The sequence below is a fragment of the Rhinolophus sinicus genome, chromosome 2 (genome assembly GCF_057876585.1).
Source record: "Rhinolophus sinicus isolate RSI-liver-muscle chromosome 2, RSI-T2T, whole genome shotgun sequence".
NCBI classification, from domain to species: domain Eukaryota; kingdom Metazoa; phylum Chordata; class Mammalia; order Chiroptera; family Rhinolophidae; genus Rhinolophus; species Rhinolophus sinicus.
In genome coordinates, this window is record NC_142502.1 from 34,850,622 (window position 1) to 34,875,188 (window position 24,567).

Here is a 24,567-nt window from a genome sequence, read left to right on the forward strand (position 1 = left end):
GAGTTAATGTAACTATTGCTTTCATTTTAAAGGTAGGAAAACTAAGGATCAGTGCAGTTATGCTGTCTAAATTCACAGAATTTGGCAGATGTAAGATTTCAGCCTTGGTATTATGACTTTAGAAGATTCACTCCCAAACCTTGTACTGTCTTCCTTATATTGGAACAAATTACAATTTATAAAGAAAATAAACCAAACTATCATATCTTGTGCATTGAAAAATATTCTACTTTTTACAAAATTTGCGTGGCTAAATGCCCTTAGAAATGACGTGCACTCACTTCTGAGTGTGTATCTAGAGGAGAAGACTATGAGCTTTTCACTCATCCTTAACCAGTGGATCCCTGGGTCCCAGCTGCCGTCAATCATACAGCCTGTCTCTAAACCCATGAGTTTTATCTGGGTTCCAGATGACAAAGAGAACAAACAGGTCATAGGAGAGTGTCTTTTGTGTAAGGGAGGCTTTCTTGAAACTCAAAACCACCTGCTGGTTTGTATTGAATAAGGCAGAGCATTACCTGCCTATCTTCTGTGTATGCCTTTACCACAAACTCGCTTTATAATTTTAAATAAATGCCTATAGACTTTTCCTTTCTCAAAAATAGAAGAAATAGAAAAAAAATGATGAAACTAACAAAACTACATTAATGAAGAGCTATAGCTGAGATCTGAGGCACATACAAAAGTAAAAAAATCCTAAGTTATGGTTCCCATAGCAACAGCAACACAGTTGGATTTCACTTTAATGTTAAGTAAGTTTAACTTGAGTGGGAATGCAAAATACTTTCTCTGAGTCAAACAGGAAACCATGGAGAGTATAGCGACAATGATCTAGACTCTTCTTTTTCAAGTATGTCAAATATTAACCCTAATGTATATTACTATTTTCATGCTGAAACTATAAATTTAGTTTACAAATAGTTTAAACTATTTTTATTAAATTTAAAAATATGATTATTTAAAACAGGAGAAATTCCCATTAAGTCTATTAAATTAGAGGTTATGACTTTATATTTGGAAATACAGGAGTATAGTTCTGTTTTTAATTATAAAATAATATTTGCTGAAAGTACAATTTATGAAAATACAATTGGGTTACATTCACTGTCAAGTTCTTTAAACTTGACATTTTTAGTTACTGTAGACATAATCTAAAACTATGAAAAATACACACAGTACTATAAGGAAAGGGTATACATAAAATTTTTCAAAATATTTGTCATTTTCATATATTTCTCTATTTCAATAACATTTTACAAAGGCAGGCAGGGTACTTACTCCTTTTATGTAACGAGGTCTATATTGAATAGTTCCAAATAAACCAAGAATGACGATAATAATATGTACAAAATTTGCCAGGATAGGTGCCCACTGATATCCAAGGAAGTCAAATATTTGCCTCTCCAGCACACAAACCTAGAATAGCAAAACAGGATATATAGTTGAGTACACTAATGAGGAAAAAAAAAAATAATTGACACTATAATTGGCAATTATAACTGTGTTACCATATCTGGCATTTGTTTTTGACAGTGAGAATGACATTTTTCAGGTATATTTCAAATGGAAGTTGTGGATTCATAGACACTACAGTCCTTTCAGGGATGATTCTGTGGAGGCATCAAGCAGTAGTCACAGGGTGTCATCTGTGCAGTCACAGGATAAATTTTATTGTTTGACAGTCATTGTCAAACACTTGAACTCATCAACAGAAAGTTCAGGAAGTCCACATGAAGGGTTTGTTTTTAGGATCTGCTCAAATGTCATTATATAAGGGAACAGAAGAAAGGGTTTTGAAATAGAGGGGAAAAAAACAAAAACAAAACAAAACAACAACAACAAAACTATTCAGTAAGTCAAGAGACCTGGATTCTTGACGTAGATCAGTCACTAAGTAGCTATAGTGCCCTAGGTAAGTTACTTCCCTTCTCTGAAGTCCTGCAATTTACTTCATGGATAAATTGCTGGATTTCAACTAATATCTAGGGCCCTGCTAATCCTAATAGCATTGAGTTATAAATTGAACATGACTTTTTGTCATACCAGTCACCTATAGTAACAAGGTAAAAGAAGGGCGCTAAAAGGAAATTAAAAAGGAAATATAATGGAATTCGATTTAATGGAATTAGAATTCCATTCCAAGGGAAACAAAATAAAAATAAAGTTCCTGTCTACTAAAAGCAAGGAACTTAAATCATTTCAAATTCTCCTACATGCATCTGTGGTTACAATTTTATAATGAAGACATATGTAAAAGTCTAATCAGTGAGAGGAGAAAAACAAAACCAACCAAAAGAAAACTAAGACTGATCCATAGTCCAGAAGTACCATTTTATGTTAAAAAGTGAAACCTGATATCTGGCAAATCTCTCTTCAGATCTAACAAAGCAAAAGGTAAAGGGAGGTGGTGTGAGGTAAAGCCAGTTTTCTTCTTCCTGCCTGCGCTCAGGTGGAATGATAATAAACTACCTGTTCAGAGTAAAACACTGTGAAAGGACCTGATTTTCCAAGAAAAGATTCAACTTTTTTGTTGTTGTTGTTAGCCAGGTTTTAAACGAAAATTATTTTAAAACCCCCTAAGTTACTAACATCACTATGTTTTAAAGGTATTTCTTGTCAGAAGGATATGCCGACTCTTGGAACAGAGTGCTTTTAAATTAAATACCTGCAGCTCATTTTGCTGACTTCTTGAATGATCATTATTCCCACTGCACTTCTTTAGCTGAGCAGCTCATTTTCCCATCAGGCATTGAAAAGGAAAATAATCTCATGACAACTGTTTGCATAACACCTCTATTTCCTAAGGCACACTGGATGCCATGCAGCAGCTGTAACACTCACAGTCCTGCCTAGTCAAATCTTCATTTTCACTTAGCCACGGCAGTGATTAAAAGCAGCAAGATAATCTAGATCTGCTCTACCCTGTATAATCTATATCCACAATTCCCAACAGAGTCCCAACAGTGGAATGAAATATTCTGGTTGATTAATAAACAGACTGTCATAGAACTTGCACAGAACCCCAGCCTCAGAAACCTTGAACTGCCTTCTGGTGAAACATGCCTTCCACTGTTACCAGGCAGTGAACACATCATCTAAAGGAGACCCACTTGTGATGTTAGGCAGTATCACATGTACCTTGCAGGAATTCATCAATGGCATCATGAAATAGGTGGTTATTCTCAGAGCACCATTGCTAATTATCTCTATAAAAGCTCAAAAGCTCTAACATAGATCTCCCTTACCCTTATCCTATGAGCAAACAGTAAGTAGGAATGTAAAACAGCAGCAAGGAGAATCTAAACTATAAATTTTGAGCATCATGACTGTGAGGACACAGCAGGGACAAAAGTACAGAGGATGAAGCACACCAGTCAAACAGTGGATATTCTCTCCATAAATGTTCCAATTATGAAGAAAATAGCAGTACCATTGTTAATTATTATATAACACACACACATACACACACACACACACACACACACACACACACACACACACACGCAGAAACACACACAGAGTGCCAAAAAAAGTGTATACACATTTTAAGAAAGGAAAAAACAACTGTATTAAAATTACGCTGATGTCAACCACTTTGAGCACCTCTTGTAAGTGCAGAAGTCAAACGTGACTTACATTCATTTTTTGTTATTGGTATATATTGAGTATCACAATTTTAATACAGTTTTTCCTTTCTTAAAATGTGTATACATTTTTTGGCACCTTGTGTGTGTGTGTGTGTGTGTGTGTGTGTGTGTGTGTGTGTGTGTCTTTGTGAATATATTTGCTATGACTGCAAGGTAAAATGAAGTTATATCAGCATTTATCAGCCTTGTTTATGACAGAACTAATATTTCCATCAAACAATACTTACAAGGTTTACTGACTGAATAAGTCAATGTACAATTCTTTACTTATAATATTTCTGCTTTCCCCCCTCTTTGGGATTGGCCCTGTTAGCCATCAGAAGTAGCATTATCACGGGTTCTGCAATTTAGAGATAGCACTGAAAAAGGGAAGATTTTCTAAAAAATTCAGTGAGTATCAAGGGAGTGACACTTTATAGAAATAGTTACAGTCTTTCCTAAGAATCCCTTTCAACAGGACGTGCACCAAGTGTGAAATTACTGGGGGTTGTGGGGTTGGAGGAAAGAGAATGAATATTTGTTAAAACATTTACTATGTGCTGGGCATTCCTCCTATTCCCAAGTCAGGAATTATCTCATTGATTCTGCACAAAGCCCAGGGAGATAAATGTTACTGTCTTACTTTCAGATTAAGAAATCTAAGTGGTGGTGTAGCTAAGTGGTTCCCGTGAGGTCTAAGAAGTGGTAAGTGGGAGAGCAGGACAGCCGGCCTCTGTGCACAGCCCTTGTACTCTGTCCCTACTTCGTGGACTCCAGACATACATAGTCCCCAGACAAAACTCTTTCATGGTTTATGCTGCAGACCTATGCTACTACAGGATATATGCTACTTTTCATCTTATTTATTTAGGAATATAGAGAATCTCCTGATTACACTTGTCAGATCATGACATTATATGATCATTGGTCAAGACAAACCTCCTTTATTACATGTTTTATTTTGTTCATTTCATTTTCTTACTTGCCTCTTTCAGTAGTTGTCCACAGTGTTATTCCCCTTTCTCCCACTGGACCCTCTGTAACATATAGACTTCATGTCCTTTCAATCATCTGACATACAAATATATGCATATGGCCTTGAAAAATGTAGACTGCTGTTGTGTGTGTTTGTCGTTTTCATACAAAAAGTCTTGTGAAATATACCTCTTTCATGCTTGTCCATTCTGCTCTATAAATTTTAGTTTTTTGTGTTTGGCTTCTGCACAGAAACCTATTATAAATGCATAACTTGTTGCTTTCCGCAAAGAATTTTGTCCCCTTCCATTACTGTCATTTATGAGGATTTTATTATTTTAATATAAATAGGCGCTAATCTTTATCCATTAGTAATTCTGTATCTATTGAGATAATCACTTTATTCTCTTATTTTAGAACATTAATGTGATTGATTATATTGTTAGTTTTTGTCATGTTCAATTATCATTTTCTTCCTGGGAAAAATCTCTACTTGAAATGAAGTATTATTTTTATCACAGTTTCAGTCTGGATTAAATAAAGTTTTATTTGACAGTTTTGTATCGATAAACTGACCTATAATTACCTCTTTCTCTAGCGCTGTTATAAAGATTGCACCAGCCTTCAGACATAAAGAAGTCACAACATTTACCTAAACACTTAATAAACTTTGGCACGACCATCCAGTCAGTCTTATTCTCTTTCCCCAAAAGCAACCTGTCTCAATTTGGGGAAGCACTGTTAACCCGTGTACAGATTTTCAAAACAATATTGTATGCAGATACCAGCATATCAGCTTATATATATATATATATATATATATATATATATATATATATATATATATATATGTAAATTATTTTCACATCATTTTTTTTTTACAGAAATAGAACTGACCTTCTTAGTGCCGTGGAGGTTACCTTACATTAGCACATCCTGCATTTATAGATCTATCTCATTATACCCTTATTTAAACATTCTGCTTTTAACAGATATTTAATTTGTTTCCAATTTTTGGCTATAACACACATCAGTGCATTAAAAGCCTTGTGTAAGTATTTGATATAACCACAGGCTAAATCCCAAAAAGTGGAAATGCTGGGTCAAATTTTGGTAGCAAAATCCTAAATATTATAACAACTATTTTTAATTCTTCTTTGATATATGCATATGCACTGGTTAAAACATGAAAATTACACTTTCCTTTTACATTATAGTAAATGTGAATTCTAATAGTTATTGTTCATCTAGCAACGTATGCCTAAGCTAGAAAAGCTTTCAAAAGCCTTTCTGTTAAGTACTGTTAAGTTTATCTTACTTTAAATGACAACATATTTCATAAAAAAGCTCCAATGAAATGTCTTCGAGATAAATAAATGTATTGACTTTTCAAACTGAAAGCGACTCATGCCACATACCTCAATTTATACCTCACAAAACTGGGCCCAATTAAGTTAACCATTTGTTAAACTAAGTTTGACATCTTAATGGAGAGTATTCAGTCTGAAACAAGTTTGCTTTAAATGTTTGCATAGCAAATAGGATTCCTTTGTGTTTCATAGGTAGCTATTGCCATCTAACCTTATTAACAAGGAAATTACATCTACATAAACATGTTAAAATGTTGTTTTTTAAAGCCAAATCGTATCAACACAGCTAGTTTTTTTATCAACTGGTGGACGTGGAATTGGTTTCCTTGAGACACTGCATTTTGCTAATAATAATTAAGGTTTCTTAATAAACTTCCTCCTAAATTTATTGTAATTTTCTTATAACCTTAACATTTAAGTTGTGAGATCACAAATAATACAAAATAAACTTACACATGGCCTTTGAGAGAGAAAAAAATAGGCCTTTCATTCTATCATGGTTGAACATGGATGTCTTGATAGAAAAAAAAAATGAGTTATTAAAGGCTAGGAACCAAATTAAGATTTTTGTGCAAAATTATAAACTGAACTTATCTATGGGCATCCTTGTTTTCCTCCTGTACCCTCCCCATTTTCAGTGTCTCCATGTTCCTTCAGGAACCCAAGCTTTCAGACTGTCTCAACAACATTCAAGTCTCTGAGGAAAGATACATGATAGACTGAGATTCGGATGTTAGGCAAGCAGAGTGCTCCCCTTCAAAGATCATTTGTCCAAATGGCCTTCAGGGAAATGACAAAGCTTGTCAAAAGTTAATAAAATCTAAATTGTGGAATTTCAGGAAGTCATAAAGAAATGATTTGCATTTTAGTTGTTTGCAGGAGATTATTTTCCTAACAAGTAAAATTAGCTTTGTTACAGCATAAAACGTAGGAAGTACTAGGGAAAGACCTGATGAAAATGGAAATGGGCATCAGAATTCCCAGAATGAGTCTGAAATTCTTATTTCGTCTGTAGGAACCATGAAAGTTTAGATAAACTTCTAAGCAGACTCGCTGTATGGCCATTTATTTGTCAAATTTTTGTTCATAGAAATTACTGCTGACCTTTATTTCCTACATTCAAGTGTGGTCAGTTTATTTTTCCCAGTTGTATCCACTTTTTGTTTTATGCCCCAGCAATAACTTCATGCGGAAGGAGGTAAGAAAGCGGTTTTGGTACTTTCTCCTTGACCCACACAGAACTCTGCTCCTTCAGCAAGATGTTCCAGTCCTGAGACCTCACCTTGGTTACAGGTTTCTCCTGCACCCAATTCCCCAGTGCAGCATTTTCTGTTGTCATGCTTTGTTGTCTCCTCACTTTGGCCAAACTGCCTGTTCTATGTCTGTTTAGTCTGTCCCTTTGCTGGATCCACCACACTACATCTTACCCACGTGCTGGTTACCTACCCTCCCTTGCAGTCTCCTACACTGAAGTATAATCTTGAGCATACTCTGGACCTGTCTGCTCCACAATTAAAAAGGAAGCACAATGCTGGTTTCTCGAATTTTTAACCGATCCCCAGAAAAGCTGTAAAGACTAGTGGTATTCTGGGTCTTTACAATAGTATTGCTGAGGTGCTAAGGTCTTTATGATTGTCTAAAATAATGCAATATCACAAAACAAAACTGTATAAATATGATTGATGACGTTCCCCCGTTAAGATTCTCTGTGTTCATAGCGGACAAAATAAGTGAAAACATATATGCCAGCTTTTAAACACTATATGCAGGAGATATACTAGAAACACATTTTTTTTTTATTTTTTTTTTAATCTTATCAAGAAACCTGATTTACACGTGAAATGAAGAGAATAAAGTTGAAGGAGGGTCTGCAATGACTGTATATGTGAGGTATGGACAAAGCCAAGCACAGCTTTACTTGAAGAGCTTTAGTTTCCCTTGTGTAACTGGAGTTATTCAAGGGGGTGTGTGTGTGTGTGTGTGTGTGTGTGTGTGTGTGTGCGTGTGCATACACATGTGCATGCTCGTGTATGTGCATGTGGCACATGTGTTTGTTCACTAAAGGGAACAAACAAAGTTGTAAGATTTGGGGTAAAAATGGGTCACAAATAACAATCCTGATTCAACTGAACCAATGATTTTCTGTCTTTTCCCACATAACTGCTTTTCTTTAAAAGCAATGAAAAGAAATAAACCACAACAACAAACAACAAAAACATCATCAAAATAAGATCCAGCCCTAATGGTTCTGATTAAATGGAAATCAACATGTCGTACTACACAGCTCCTAATATTCCCATAAATATTAAAGTAATAATGTATGTAGAATACTTATTTAAATGTCTAGGTTGCATCCTAAAATGGTTGGTATTATTAATTCATATTTCAACAATGCATAACAAGTTCAGACACTAGCATTTTAGTACAGATACCGTTCTAGATAGATACTCTTGTCAGATTATTTTGGTTCGAGTAATCAAACACTTTTTATTCTATTGTTCACAAACATGAATAATAACACAGCAGACATGGGTAACTTCAATTATTCGGAGGGTGTGTTTCTTAATGAATATTTTGCTGCCTGATTCAATACCTCATGTATCTAATCTATCATAGTACTCTGGCAAAAGATCAGGTTTTGAACATCATCATTCCCTGTGTGTTTTCCCTTCACTCTCCCCACCTTTCAAATGGGATAAAAATCAACATTTATTTTAAAAACTCTGCATAGTCAAGATTTTCAAGAAAAATACTGGGGAAGATTTTGCATAAGCTCAAAGGAACTAAACAAATCCAAGCATTTACATTTCTCACAGAAGTACATTTTCATACAAGCTGCTTTACTGAAACAAGTACATGATATTTCTTCACAGACCTTTTATGGAATATAGAGTCAGTCACATATTTCTGAGGTTCAATTAATAGGGTTACTTAATTGACCCACATAAGAGTCAAACAGTATATTTTAGGAATGTTCTTAATGTTTTGTGTGATAATACCACTTATATACAATTCTAAACATGCCAGCTAATATTCTAGCTGTTGTGATACCAGAATCATTTATTATTTCTCACAGCTGTTCATTCTGAATAGCAATTTATAATCATTTCATAGCTAACACTCATGCTATCAAAAGACAAGTTGATGACTAGCATATTATACTAGGTTTAAAAAATAGAAAATAGTCTTCTAAAAAGTAGCACAATAAGTTAATAGAGCACAAATAAAAATATTGCTTGACTATTGTTGAACTGAACGACTAAGTCATATGATTGATATATGTGTGTTCATATGCCAAGTTTTACGTTTGTGTGTATGTGTGTCTTTTTAACACAATGTTATTTGGTTTTTAGTGGTAGGGATTTTTTAAAATAAATTAACTTAATATCTCTTTATGATAACACAAGTCTCTGCCCTCTGAATAGACACTGAGTCTAAACTCTGATGTAATGATTGTTAAAAGTAGATTGAATGCTTATTCTATCCCAGGCACTATCTTAAACACTTTAAAAGGTTAAATTAATGCTTACTTTTAAATCATGCATCCTACAAGGATAATTTAACATTATCTACCATTACCTTAATTGTACAGCTAAGGAAATTGATGTGACGATCAAGATCATGACTGTAGAGCTGGGATAAAACTGTAGTCACTCTCATTTCAATGTCCATGTTTATAACCATAAACCATTTAAAACTAATTACTAGTAAGACCTTATGATGCTTCTTCCTAAATTTTTAAGGACATCAGTTAGGCTTTATTACCAAATACTTTCCTAATTCAATACGAAAGTAAACATAAGAGGTTCCTTGTTTTCAGTACAAGATAAAAGATAAAAAAGATATACTAATTACTATTTTTAAATACAGCTCTATGGTTTGCAAACTCACATAATCATCATGATAACCCCATAAAATAATCAGTATTATTACTACAATTGTGCAATTCACTCTACAGACAGGTGTACAGTTAGGACAGAACCTTTTTGAAAATAAAATAAACTGAAAATTTATAACATCAACACAGTTCATAAACTAATAATCCTATAAATTTACAACAAAGTTACATTTATCAGGAGTTGTGCCATTGTTTCCCACCTTAGCAGTCAAACGTATTCATTAAGTTTAAAATCTCCCTGTACTTATATGGAATGAGCTAAAAAGATCACAGTCTAGGTCCTCTTGGTAGATGGGTCATTGTTTTGATTTTTCCACAGATTCTATGATCTTTCTCAGTGGAAATCGAACTTCCCAGAAGAATCATAACACATCAAAATGACAGCTGTTCTAGGTTGTTTTCATAGCTCACTCAGCGTACATGACAGACACAAGTTGGGAACTTGAATGTACCCTTTTGACCTTGAATTTCCAGCATCTCCATAATAAAGCCTTAGCTGATTCAAGACCAAATTACACCTAAGTAGGTTAAATATTTATAACATAGGAAGCAAAGTCTAACATTCATAAAACTTTGGCCACAGACTTTTAAATCATGGATTCTACGAGCACTGATCGTGTCCTGTTAAATATTGGGCAATGCAAAGCCCTGCCGGAGGCACTAGTGAGTATGTGGGACTGAGAATAGGTGTTTATAGGAATCACACAATTTTCATGTTATCTGGAAGACTTAGTTTTATACTATGAGATTTGCTAATATCTGAAATGGTTCTTAGGGAATAAATTCTCAAAATTCTCAAGAGGGCCCAGGTGCAGCTGTTCAAATGACACCCCTACTCAAAATCTATATATCTGATTCTGATCCATTTCCAAATCTCCTACTATTTAAGTAGCAAATATATAGAAATAAAACATCATGATGTGACTAATATTACCAATACATGGAAAAGCAGATGAGGGATGCATTGACTATATTTAAGTAGGGACTTTAGGAATTAGGTAGAATAAGTGGGTAAGTTCATCATCAGCCTCATTTATTCATTCAGTAATGACTTTTTATTCATCAAGAGCTCAGTTAAAGCCAAATAACAAAAATAGCTTGCAATGTTCTTATTGGCATGTATCATATAGTATTGCTTTCTCATAGCAAATAACTTTCTCTAGAGATAACTCAATTGCTATTTTTTAACAGCACAGTCATATTAAACATATTAAAGCTGCCATCTGGAGAATTTGAAATTTGTCAACTAGGTAAAAATGCAGATATACTGTTTTTTTTCTCCCCTGAAAAGCTGATAACAGTCCAAAAACATGACTCACATATCATTATCAGAGAAGCAATGTCTAGGTCGCTTTCAGTTTCAGTCTTAATAAATACTTGTGTATCTCTGTGTGGATTTTTATTTTGTGAATTCAAAATGAGATAAAATGCTACTCCAATACTCCTGCCTTCTCCCCATTTGAGGCAGTGTAGCAAACACTGTATATTTGGCAGTATTGGAGTTGAAAGTGCGCAGGGAACAGAAGTGGATGTCACAGTGTCTTGCGCTCTGGTGTCTTCCCTGTCTTCTGTCTCTCCCATCTACTCTCCGAGCCTTACTTTAACGAAGGCACCAGTAAAATTTCAGGGCACTGTTTCTTTGACTAAAGCAAGGTAGCCATATAGAATATGTCAATCAAACCTCTCAAACACTAGGTTATGTCTCTTTCATAAAATTCAATTTTATAAGGATAGGAGATGGAATGACAGCCTCACATACTCTGACTGCTAAAGGCCAATCAAGAGCTGAAATGAAAGTAGAAATGTTATCAAGATCACTACCGTGTCCAGGCAGTCACTGTGGCAGTCGGTTACATCAGAAATTGCAGCTAGGAATACAAGAGAATACCATTTCAGAGGGCTACAAATACAACAGAATACCATTTTCAGAGGGCTACAGAACATTTTAGAATTTGACCCCGAGGTATACTATTTTTGCCATGGTAAATACTATGTCTTCTGTGCCCTTTTAAACTAACCATATTATTGAATTTAACACAGATATGGAGATGCTGTTCTGAAAAAGGGCAATCATAATACTTACTTTCCTTTTGACAAAAGGTGTCTGTGGCTGTTCATGGGTAAATGCAGAAAGAGATGATGTTCTCTATCAGCTTTATGAGTTCTACCAGAGACTCCATTAATGTAGCACATATAACTGGTGCAGGCTCAAACGATAAATTCTGTCAAGCTATGAAATGCATTTCATACCTTAAGCCTGAGAAGTCAAAGCATTACAAGTTCTTCTAAATCATATACATGGTTTCTCTGTCTGCTTGCACACATATCTCATATAGTACTATTACAATTCATAGCACTATTCCAAGCATTTTACAGATATGAGCTTATTAATGAGGTAGGAAATATTATTACCTCCATTTTGAAGATGAAAAAAACTGAAGCAGAGAGAGAGAGAGAGAGAGAGAGAGAGAGAGAGAGAGATTAATTGCTCCAGGTTATATGGCTGTTAATTGGAGAAGATGATTTGTCTAGAGTCCAAGCTTTGTACCACAATCATATAACCTACCAAGTGATATGAAAAACATATATACATATATAATACATGCATATATGAATATATATGTGTGTATATATTATATGGATGTTGTTATAGATACAAGTGTATATGAGGTCGGACAATTAAGTTTGAGAACTCATCCTAGAAAAAGTGATACATACCTCATTGCTGAATATCACTATGGTCATCTTCAAAGAACTCCCTTTGGGAAGCTATGCACCAATGCCAGCACCTAGTCCACCCTTCAAAACAATTTTGGAATTCTTTTTCTAGAATGGCCAGCAGAGCTGTTGTCCTATTACCCTTGATGCCCTGAATGTCAGCAAAATGTCTTCCTTTCAATATTTCCTTTATCTTTGAGTAAAGACAGAAGTCATTGAGGGCCAGATCAGAAGTGAGTAGGGAGGGTGTTCCAATAGTTATTTGTTTACTGGCTAAAAATCCCCTCCCAGACAGTGCTGAGTGAGCTGGTGCATGGTCGTGATGCAAGACCAAGAATTGTTGGCGAAAAGTTCAGGTCGTTTTCGTCTTTTTCACGCAAACTTTTCAGCACTTCCAAATAGTAAACTTGATTAACTGTTTGTAGTTGGTACAAATTCATAATGAATAATCCCTCTGTTATCAAAGAAAGGTTAGCAACAAGTTCGTAAACGTGTCAGACCTCATATACATATTTTGTTATACTTTGTTTAAAGAATGATTTTTTCTTTTTAGTTTCATTAACTCATTATACCATTACTTTTCAGTGGGTTCAATAATAAATTGATGAAACCACACAAAATATCACTTTTTTTTTTCAGTAATGGAGTTTCTTTCACTTTATGTAACCCTCCACGTGGTACCACATTGTGGCAACACTTTTAGTTTTCTGTCTCCCAATGACATAAAGTCACATTCCATTGGCAATGGGAGATTCATTACACAGTATCTCTGAAGTTATACTACTATCTGGAAGAAATTTTGAATGCTAACTATTTTTAAGTAGTTTAATTTACTTATGAGCTATCTAAAGCACTGAACTACTATGTTCCATCACTCAATTTTTATGTTTATGCAGTGCTTGTTGTAAACACAAAGTGATACCTGGTTTTGGCATTTTTACTCATAACATAGATCCTTACATGATTTCATTATTACATACATAACTAACTTATGAGTGAAAAAATACCACTTAAAAAACAGTTTAGCATATTGAAAAGTACATAAAAGCATAAAAATGTGTTTCTAAAGAATAGTTGGAAAAACAATGATAAAAAACTCAAAAAAAATCTTTTAAATCTTTTCCCAAATAATTTTACAAGTCTATAAGTCCGTATCCCATTGTAAAGAAACCAACTTACAAACATCCATAGACAATAAATTATGGATTTTTTCAAATGCAAAAAAGAAAATGTCAAATTCCAGCCAGTGAATCCATGTACAAAGATGAGTCCTTAGTCCTACATCAACAGAAGAATCTTTAAAATTTCACATAAAATAAAACATATCAGGTAGATACGTATCACTTTTATAATTCACTGCCTTAAAAAGTTTTTGATTAACTGATCCAATGTCAAAAGACAGGGTTGTATTATATAATTATTTTGGTACCCGACATATTTCTTGTAATTTTGTGTATACAATAAATAACATATCCACTACATTACACCATAATCTAAAGCATTCTAATGGTTCCATAGATCTTAACTCATGATATTGTTTAGGAAAGATAAATTCTGATACCTTAGAGCAAATAAAAGCCAGAAGAGTGGTTACAGCCTGCTTGACTTCCTTCATGAAAGTGGTTTTAACTTTCTGAAAGTTACCAATTCTTTTTCTTGGATCCATAGATAAATATTTAATCAGGACCCTACTTCCATTTGTTCTGTGCATGACAATCTCAGTGGGAATTAAGCATCAGGTTTTAGAGCTGTATTGTTTTTTAAAGTTCTGACAATAATTTTGACCTTTTCAAAATATATCATTAAGACTTGTTTTGTTGGCAAGTCTTCCTGAGGTGTAACATCTTTTATTCCTAGAGTATCAAAAAATGCTCAGATGTTCATACTGTCCTTAGGTAATTCCCCTACTATAAGGTAGAAATTTCTTAATTCTTCGGGTTTGCTAGTCATAAAAGAGAAAGAAAGGCTTGAGAAGGGTGATTACATTGTCTTTTCCCTTGTATCTTAAAGATACGGTAATTAAGACCAAGAATTGTATGTGTGTGTATACATATATGCATACAAATACATATGTATATGCACACACATCCTCTATCAGATATTATTGGTTGGTATCTCATTTACTTGCCCAAACATGCAAGGTAGCTATTATAATCCCCACTTGATGGATGAGTAACTGATTAATTTGAAGATGAAATAACTTGCTTAAATACAGAAAGTAGCAGAAGTAGGTTTTAAACCTACATAGGAAGACTGAAGCCAGTACTCTCTCCCTTATGTCATGTCCTCTCACTATGCTAAACGATGTTTAAGTAACTTGGGTCTGTATAAAAGGCTTTGATACCTTGAAGATGTCTTCTATCTCTGTTTCAAACCAGTTACATGTATATAGAGAGGTTAAAAGTAGTAAAATATCCCTGGCAAAATACTGAATTGAATTTGTTATACATTTTAAACCATGGAAAAACAGTCAAAGGCTATCCATCTAATTTAACAGAGTTGGAGAAAACATTAGGGTAAATAAAAAATAAAAAAAAAAGTGTGTGTGTGTGTGTGTGTGTGTGTGTGTGTGTGTGTACGTATATAGAGTGATACAGATGTGGATATAGATATAGACATATAGAGAACACCTCTTACATAAATACAGAGAGAAGCCAGTTACAACCTGGCCAAATACATAGAGTTTTACCTAATGATCACTCAAAAATGTTAGAGAAAATTTAAGGAATTATATTTCAATAAAAATATTTAAATTGTCAATTTATAATAAAGTAATATTATGAGTATTATATAATGGTTCACAGATTATGACAGATTAAAAAAAATAGTACATCAAATTATGCAAACTATATTTTGCTTCACATGTGAACAATCAAGTCAACAAAATAAAGATTGTAACCAAGCCTTAAAATAATGGTGTTTCCTGTTTTGCCTTTTTAATCTCAGGGTTTGTTCTTGCTATTGTTTGCTTCTTTATTTCTCTTTGACTGTCTTCATTTGCTTCCACAATAATCACATTTCACATTTCACTTTGGAGGAAACAATGTCAGTCTCAGACCCCAATCCCTAGGCTCCAGCTGAGCTCCGCCAAGTCCACAATTAGTCAGTCAGGCAGCTTTTCCTGGCTTGACATTACCAGGGTTATGCACTTTCCTGCCACGTTCCCATTCCAAGTTGTCCCAAGAGAATTTGAGTACCTTGTTGGCCCAGCCAAGTTCAAATCCTTGTATGTAATTGTGGTCCTGTTAGTGCAGAGAATCAAACAGCATCATGGTGGGAATTAGAAATCAGCCTGGTCAGTAAAGCATGATCTACTAATTACTTCCAATGATGGTTTTTCTGGAAGAAAATAATCGTGGGTCTTTTGATAAAAGGAAAAGAGAATTGCCTGAACTCCCTTTTGTTATCTTATTTCAAAATTAGTTGGCAATTTTAGGTTGCTTCAGTGTATCTGTTCTGAAAGTTGTAAGTCTGAATTATACTTTAAAATTGGGTATATTTTACAATAATGATAGGTGCTAGATATCCTGCTTTAAACTCATTGTAATTAATTGTGTATTCAATAGTATTGAAAATAAACTATAAGAAAATACTATATTTATATTCTAATATGTTTAAGACTATGATACTTTTAAAATTATAAAATGTTCCAAAGGTTTTTTTGTTTGTTTGTTTGTTTTTTATGTATTTTTGGAAATAATCATACATTAAGTTATATCTTGATAATTCACAAACCTGAACCTAAAACATAGATATAATTTAAGGTTTAACTAATGATTAAAATTATATAAGCTGTTTCTATTAATTTTAGCATATTTGAGTGAAGGTACTAGAAAGGAACCAAACACCATAGGTTTCTATGAATTCTATATAAGAGGTCAGAAAATTCAGTTCACAAACTCATCCTACAAAAAGTGTTACATCCCTCATTGCTGAATATCACTATAGTCACTTTCGAAGTACTCCCCTTGGGAAGCTATGCACCGATGCCAGCACCTAGTCCACCCTTCAAAGCAATTTTAGAACTCTTTTTCTGGAATGGCCATCAGAGCTGTCATCGTATTACTCTTGATGTCCTGAATGTCATCAAAACGTCTTCTTTTCAATATTTCCTTTACCTTCAAGTAAAGAAATAAGTCATTGGGGGCCAAATCAGATGAGTAAGGAGGGTTTCCCAATACAGTTATTTGTTTCCTGGCTAAAAACTCCCTCACAGACAGTGCTGTATGAGCTGGTGCATTGTCGTGATGCAAGAGCCATGAATTGTTGGAGAAAAGTTCAGGTCAAATAACTTTTTCACACAGTCTTTTCTGCACTTCCAAATAGTAAACTTGGTTATTTGTCCAGTACGTACAAATTCATAATGAATAATCTCTCTGATATCAAAAAAGCTTAGCAACATCATCACGAACTTCATTATCAGACCTCGTGTGTGTGTGTGTGTGTGTGTGTGTGTGTGTGTGTGTGTGTATTGACAAAGAAATATATACAAGTGGACACTTTGGTCAATGTTGCTCAAGAAGTACTTCATTGTAATCAGAACTGTCTGGACGCTGAAGGTAACCACTTTGAGCACCTCTTGTAATTGTAGAAGTCAAGTGTGACTTGTATTCATCTTTTGTTACTGGTATATATTATTATAATTTTAATACTATTTTCCTTTACTAAAATGTGTATACATTTTTTGGCACCCTCTATTTATATAATCTACATGCCTATATATGTCTATATTTATATCTATCTATGTATATAATATACATGCAGATTTTATGTCCACATATGTTGGATATGGACCTGTCTGTACAAAATTGTGACATTAAATAGGCCATATATGACAAACCCTCAGCTACTATCATAATTAATGGTGAAAAACTGAAAGCTTTTGCTATAAGATCAGGAACAAAACAAAGATGCCCCTTTTACCACTGTTATTCAACATAGTATTGGGAGTCCTAGATAGAGCAATCAGGCAAAAGAAAGAAAGAAAATCCATTCAAATTGAAAATGAAGAAGCCAAATTGTCACTTTTGGCAGATGATATGATTCTTTACATAGAAAACCCTAAAGACTCTACTAAAAAAACTTATTAGAAACAATAAACAAATACAGTATACTTGCAGGATAGAAAACCAATGTACAAAAATCCATTGCATTTCTACACACTAACAGTGAAATTTCAGAAAAAAGAAATGAAAAAAAAACCACATAATTCATTTTGCAACTGCTACAAAAATAATAAAATACCTAGGAAGTAACTTAACAAAAAATGTGAAGGACCTATAAACTAAAAACTATAAGGCATTATTAAATAAACTGAAAAAGACACGAAAGAATGGAAAGATATTCCATTTTCATGGATTGGAAGAATCAACATAGTTAAAATGGCCATATCACCCAAAGCAATATACAGATCTAATTCATTCCCATCAAAATCTCAAAGGCATTTTTAAAAGAAATAGAACAAAAACATCATCAGATTTGAATGGAATCAGAAAATACCCTGAATAAAGCAATCCCGAGAAAAAAGAACAAAGCTGGAGGTACCACACTCCCTGACTTTAATTTATGGTACAATAATTAAACCAGCATGATATTGGCAGAAAAATAGAAACACAGACCAATGGAATAGAATTGAGAACACAGAAATAAATCCACATATATATGGGCAGATAATTTTCTACAAAGAAGCCAAAAACATACAATGGGGAAAAGAGAGCCTCTTTAAGTGGCACTGGGAATATTGGAAAGCCACAGGCAAAATAATAAAAATAAACTGCTATCTGTTACCATATACCAAAATTAACTCAAAATGAATCAAAGACCTAAAAATAAGACCTAAAATAATAAATTGTATAAAAGAAAGCATAGGTACTAAACTTATGGACCTTTGGTTCAGAGAGGATTTTATGAATTTGACCTTAAAGGCAAGGGAAGTCAAAGCTAAAATAAATGAATGGGACTATATCAAACTACAAAAGCTTCTGTACAGCAAAAGAAACCATCAACAAAACAAAGAGGCAACCAACCAAATGGGAGAAGAAATTTGCAAAGAATACTTCCAATAAGAGGCTAATATCTGAAATATATAAAAAACGCATATATCTCAACAAGAAAAAAAAAACACAATCTAATTTAAAATGGGCACAGGACCTGAACATACACTTCCCCCAAGAAGACACACAAACATCCAACAGATATATGAAAAAAGAAATGCTTAATTTTACTAGCTATTAAGGAAATGCAAATCAAAACCACAACGAGCTACCACCTCACACCTGTTAGAATGACTTTTATCAACAAGACAAGTGATAACAAGTGTTGGAGAGGCTGTGGGGGAAAAGGACACTCATACACTGATGGTGGGAATGTAACTGGTACAGCCACTATTAAATACAGTATGGAGATTCCTCAAAACATTAAGAATGGAATTACCACACCACCCAGCAATCCCTCTTCTCGGTATCTACCCAAAAATCTGAAAACATTTATTCTTAAAGATAATTTATATACCCCTATGTTCCTTGCAGCATTATTCATGGTGGCCAAGATATGGAAACAACTAAAGTGTCCTTCGATAGATGATTGGATAAAGACATGGTACATATATACACTTACTACTCAGCCATAAGAAAAGAGGAAATGCTGCTATTTGCAACAACATGGATGGATCTTGAGATTATCATAGTGTTGGGAGAGAGCCTGGAGAGCAGTAGAGCTAGGCTCTGGGCCTCCTGTGGGAAAACACTGGCTCAGCTTGTAGCCCATGCATGCGCAGACCACCTGGAGCCCCTCCTCTTCCCTTACGTAACCAGCTGGCTGCAAGCCACTTTTGTTCTGTGTGCTATATAACTGCAGTGGCTGCTCCAGTGAACACAGATGCTACTTCCTGTGTCTTGACCGGCGCCTCAAAAACAACTGTGGTATGAACCCTTTACCCATGGCTCCGTTGTCTTTTTTCAACCTCACTGAATCCAAGAAGCTGCCAGGAGTCGACCTCCTATGTTACACATGCTAAGCAAAATATGTCAGACAGAAAAAAAAGTCGAGAATCATATGATTTCACTATTATGTGGGATATAAACATGAAAACAACAAACGAACAAGACAAACAAACCAACCAAAAAAACCTCATAGACACAGGCCACAGTTTAAGAGTTACCAGAGGGCAAGGGAGGGGGTGGTAGAAGATGATGATAATGGACGGAGAATTGACTTGGGTGCTGAACACACAATGCAATATATAGATGATGTATCATAGAATTGTACACTTGAAATCCATATAATTCTACTACCAATGTCACCCCAATAAATTTAATTTAAAAATTGTGACATTTATACAGTGACTTCTATCAGCAAACAGATCATGCAAATTATAAGGTATAAATTATGACATGATTTGTGTCTAGACTCTAAACATATTAAGGGTTAGAATTGTGTTTTATTCACTTTATATAGCCGGCACAGAAAGTCCAAACATTATTGATAACTGATATTAAGTATTAGCTGACACTATAGAAGACATACATTTTAAAATATCAACAGAAAACTGAAAACTATACTTTAATGCTGCACCTCTTCAAGAATTTAACAAATGGTTACTCTGTGAGGTGCAATGGCAACTATGTGAGGCAATCAATATGTTAATTAGTTTAATTGTGGTCATCATTATACAAGGCATACTTATACCAAAATATCACATTGTTCACTTTAAAGATATATCATTTTTTTATTTGTCAATCATCTCTCAAAGAAGCTGAAAAAAACAATAAAAGAAAAATAATTTACCAACATACAACAGATATAAAAATGATGCGGCATTTCAACCTGCTATTCAGTGTCTGTTCTCATTGGAGGTTCAATCTCATTCTAAGGTCACTGAGTAATGTCAGTTTTCACATTCCACAGTGTAATTGAGATTTAGTGATATAGGAGGTTTTATATCTATTTTATAGAGCAATTTCATCAGGAGTAACTGGCTGGTTAGAACATCTAACTATAGATTTTTTTCTATATTACACTTACTTTTAATTAGAAAATTAACATGATTATCCTCACAAATTAAACTAAGATTTGGAAATGTATAAAGAAAACAGTTAATCTTTAATCAATATTAAAAGTTTAATGTTTATTTTTCCACTATGTTGTATTGTTCTACACACTGCCACGTAATGTTTTAGAGCTTGAATTGAGTAAGAGATCTCCCAGATTGGGTCCCTGACAGATGCTTCTCAAATTTGAATTTCATTATTGACCAAGTGATATTGCCCACATCTGAGGAGGAGTATGACAAACAGCTACGCATCTTAAAGAACCATGGGGGACATAGAGCATTTGTTAAGCTGGCAGATGGTGATGTCACTTGTTATTATAAACGAACAAAAAACACAGACATTTCAGGATAGATGATATGATTTATAAACCAGTTGTAATGCTGACCTTATCTGGGCGGTTAGTTTGACAGAAGGCTAGGAATTAACTACATGATGAATTTTATTTTCTTCTTGACAAGAAATGCAACTTGGTAAAATGTATGAACATGACCATATTGTGACACTAAGAGTCTACAGAGTGCCTCTTCAATTGACAGGTGAAATATAGGTATGGAGCAGGCAGATGAGGGTTATCTCTGCAGAGCAAGGCCAGTGAAAAAATGCTATATTTTATAGCCTATACTTTTCAGCTTTATAGCGCAAATGTTATTTTCTATATATGCCATTTGGTTGCTTCAGTTCTATCCCAATCTTCTAATACATTCATAGCAAAACTAAAGAAAATGGGAGCTTCATGATTGCATGATTTTAATAAGTCTAGCAAATTAAAAATCCATTAATATATATTAATAGATAGTAAACCCTTATTCACCCATTGTCATATGACCTGTTGTATGTGTATTTATTATACAAGTATATAAAAACAGTGATTAGCCATCAAAGAGTCTTAAATCCTAGAAGCCTTAGTATTCATGCTTATAAAATTGGCTATAAAAACTGCCTTTCTCTCATAGGGTTTTTATGCTGTTTGAATGAGATATGTTCTTTGAATGAGATATTAATGATAAACACTTATTAAGTGATTACTATATATCATGCATCCTATATGTTTAACTTAATAATTACAACATCTATATGTAGGTTTCATTATTATGCCCGTTTTATAGATGAAGAAACTGAAGCACCGAGTAGTTAAGTAACTTGCACAAGGTCATGGAGACCAGAAGTCAAATCCAGACAGTCTGGGTCAAGAATCCACATTTCCAACCAAAACACTGTACTATGTGATACCCCACACTAGCTTGTTATTAATTTAACTGGTTGCTCAGTCTTCAGTCTTTTCCTTTCCTAATCCACCCACTATATGTCACCAAAATTACCATTCTAAAATATAATCCTAACTCATTATTTTTTATAACTTTCAAAGTGTTCTCACTAAATCCATACATTCAAATTCCTTCTCACATCTGAAAATACCCTTTGCTTCTGGTTGAAGATTTCATTCCACTCACCCAGTAAGCTCGCAAACATATCTTCAACTCCATCTTAAAATTGACAACAGATTTTGATATATAGATGATGTATTATAGAATTGTACACTTGAAACCTATATAATGTTGCTAACCATTATCACCCCAAGAATTTAATTTAAAAATGAAAAAAAGAAATGCATAAAACAAATCAACAACACATTTTCTCACACACTTCTATAGCTTTCTAGATCTGGTGCACACTTCCTGGAATGAACTTCCTACTATTTACCAGACAAACGATATCGACTTTTCAAGATTCTGATCAAATTTCAGTGAATCCTGTCAGTTTTGAGAGAGAGCGGAGTAGCTGCTTCTGGGCTGCCTACCAGTATCTCTGGGATTAAACTTGTTCCAGTCACATCCTATTATGTCACAATTATGAATTTTCAGGTCTCTTTCCTTCACTCGACTGTGAGCTCCTCTAGGATGAGAACGAAGTTTGATGTAGACTTGGGTGATAAGTGCCTGATATCAGGCAAATATTTGGCCCTTAAAAGCATTTATTCAATGTCCAACTTGTTTTCCATATGAAAATCAGTTAAGTGCCACATTAACAGCCAGTTCAAGAGATTAATTCAACAAACATTTATGGGACACTAATGGCTGTCAGGCAGCTATTAAGGATGAACAGGTAAGAACCACACATGACCCTGCCCTTGAAGAGGAGTTGGAGTGACACAGGCACATTTCTAGTTAACTTTGATACATTCTACTAACATGGTTATAGATGGGGCGTTAGGTGAGCACAGAATACAAACAATTACCCCGGCCTGAGGAGAGAAGGAGAGAGCATGAAGAGTAAGGCTGTATCCTCCCAAATTGCCATTTAAACCTCAACTACTAATGGAGTAGCATGCTTTCCGTTTAGCAGCTGCATCTACCCCCATCTTGATAACTATGACAGCCAGCTAGATTGTAACTTAATTTCATCATGATCTGAGAGATCCAAAAGTGTAAAGCAGTTGTAACTAGTCTGCTAGAAGTGTTCATTGAGTGATAATCCAAAATAGAAAATGGCTATTTGTTTGAAAATTTAGAAAACTGGCAAACTCATCAATTAATGCTGTCAACAATGCTTAGTTTCCCCTCATAATAAAAAAAAAGAGAGAGAAAAGAGAGAGAATAGAGAAAAGAAAAAAAAAAAAAACGAACTGAAACAAGGCCCTATTGGGCCACAGATTTACTTGCTTTTTTCTCATATCTGAAGTATTTGCAGATGACAATTTTGTTTTGAGACTTTTTGTGAGAGGCCTGGACAACAGCAGCACTGTAGGCAATCCTTTATCTATTCCTTCTCAGTCAATATTCTAGAAGTCCACATATCTACATGCTCTATTATGGCTTCTAAAACATGGATTTCTTGAAAGCAGTCCTCTCTGGTTCATAGGGTATTGCTGTCCGTACCAAGAACTATAGCACACATGTGTCATCCTCAGCACAATCGCTGGGTGGTGGGCGGATATAATTACAAACGTAAAAGTTAGAATTTCACTTCGTAATTCTAGACAGCAGTAAAGTAAAAGGAGGATTTATAGAATTAGAATTCAATGGGTCTTGACTACATTAAAATTTTCCCTATAATAGCTCATAAATTAGAGAACTTCTACATGCCCTTGTTCCCTTGCAGTCTATTTTCAAGACAAAAGCCAGCAGTATTCTCTTAAAATATCCTTAGATCATGTCATCCCTCTGCTCAAAATTCTCCAAAGGCTCTTCATCTCCGAATAAATGTAATGCCCTGAACTCTCCATTGTGTGCCTCACCACCCGATTCTCACCTCTTTGACCTAATCATATATAACTACCCCTCAGGTCACTCCACTACAGGCTCACTGGCTCCTTGCTGATTCTTAAATACAGCAGGCATGCTCCTGCCTCAGTGCTTTCACAGGTTCTGTCTCCGCTGCCTGGGAAACTCTTTCCCCAGATATCAGTGTGGCTCATCCCTTATTTCCTTCAATTATTTACTCAAAGTGAATCTCCTCATTAAGATCTTTCTAATCACCTTATCTAAATTTACAATCGCACCACTACCACGTATTCCAAACCTCCCACTTTTGCTTTATTATTTCTACTTAGCATGTATCACTAACATATTATGTATGTTACCTTCTTATTGTATTTATTTCCTGTCTTCCACACTAGAATGTGAGCTCCATGAGGGCTGGGAGCTTGCCCTTTGGTTTACTAACATATACTCAGTGCCCAGTACAGTGCTTGGCATATTGAAGGTGCTCCATGTAAATTGCTGAAGGACTGAACAAATCACAATCATTATAATACTTTTTAACATAATAAGTGTTAAAAATTAGGAGGGCACTTGCTTGCTTTTATAGTGGTTTATAGATATTATTCTACTTTTAACTAGTTGTGTAGTAAGTACCAAAGTTGGTTCACTATCTTCAACAAAATTATACCAAAGGGAATACAGCCTACTAATCATTAATTCTATCTATCT

At 34.5% G+C, this 24,567-nt stretch overlaps 1 protein-coding gene across 7 annotated transcripts in view; it reads right to left on the reverse strand.

The window, feature by feature from the left end:
* The window catches only part of NKAIN2 (sodium/potassium transporting ATPase interacting 2), an 871,385-nt gene that overhangs the window by 444,989 nt on the left and 401,829 nt on the right, over positions 1–24,567 (reverse strand). For all 7 annotated transcript variants that reach the window (XM_088795473.1, XM_088795477.1, XM_074333530.2 and 4 more), the window contains one exon: positions 1,279–1,416. In XM_088795473.1, the coding sequence (XP_088651599.1) occupies positions 1,279–1,416 (138 nt within the window). The remainder of the gene's footprint in view (positions 1–1,278; positions 1,417–24,567) is intronic.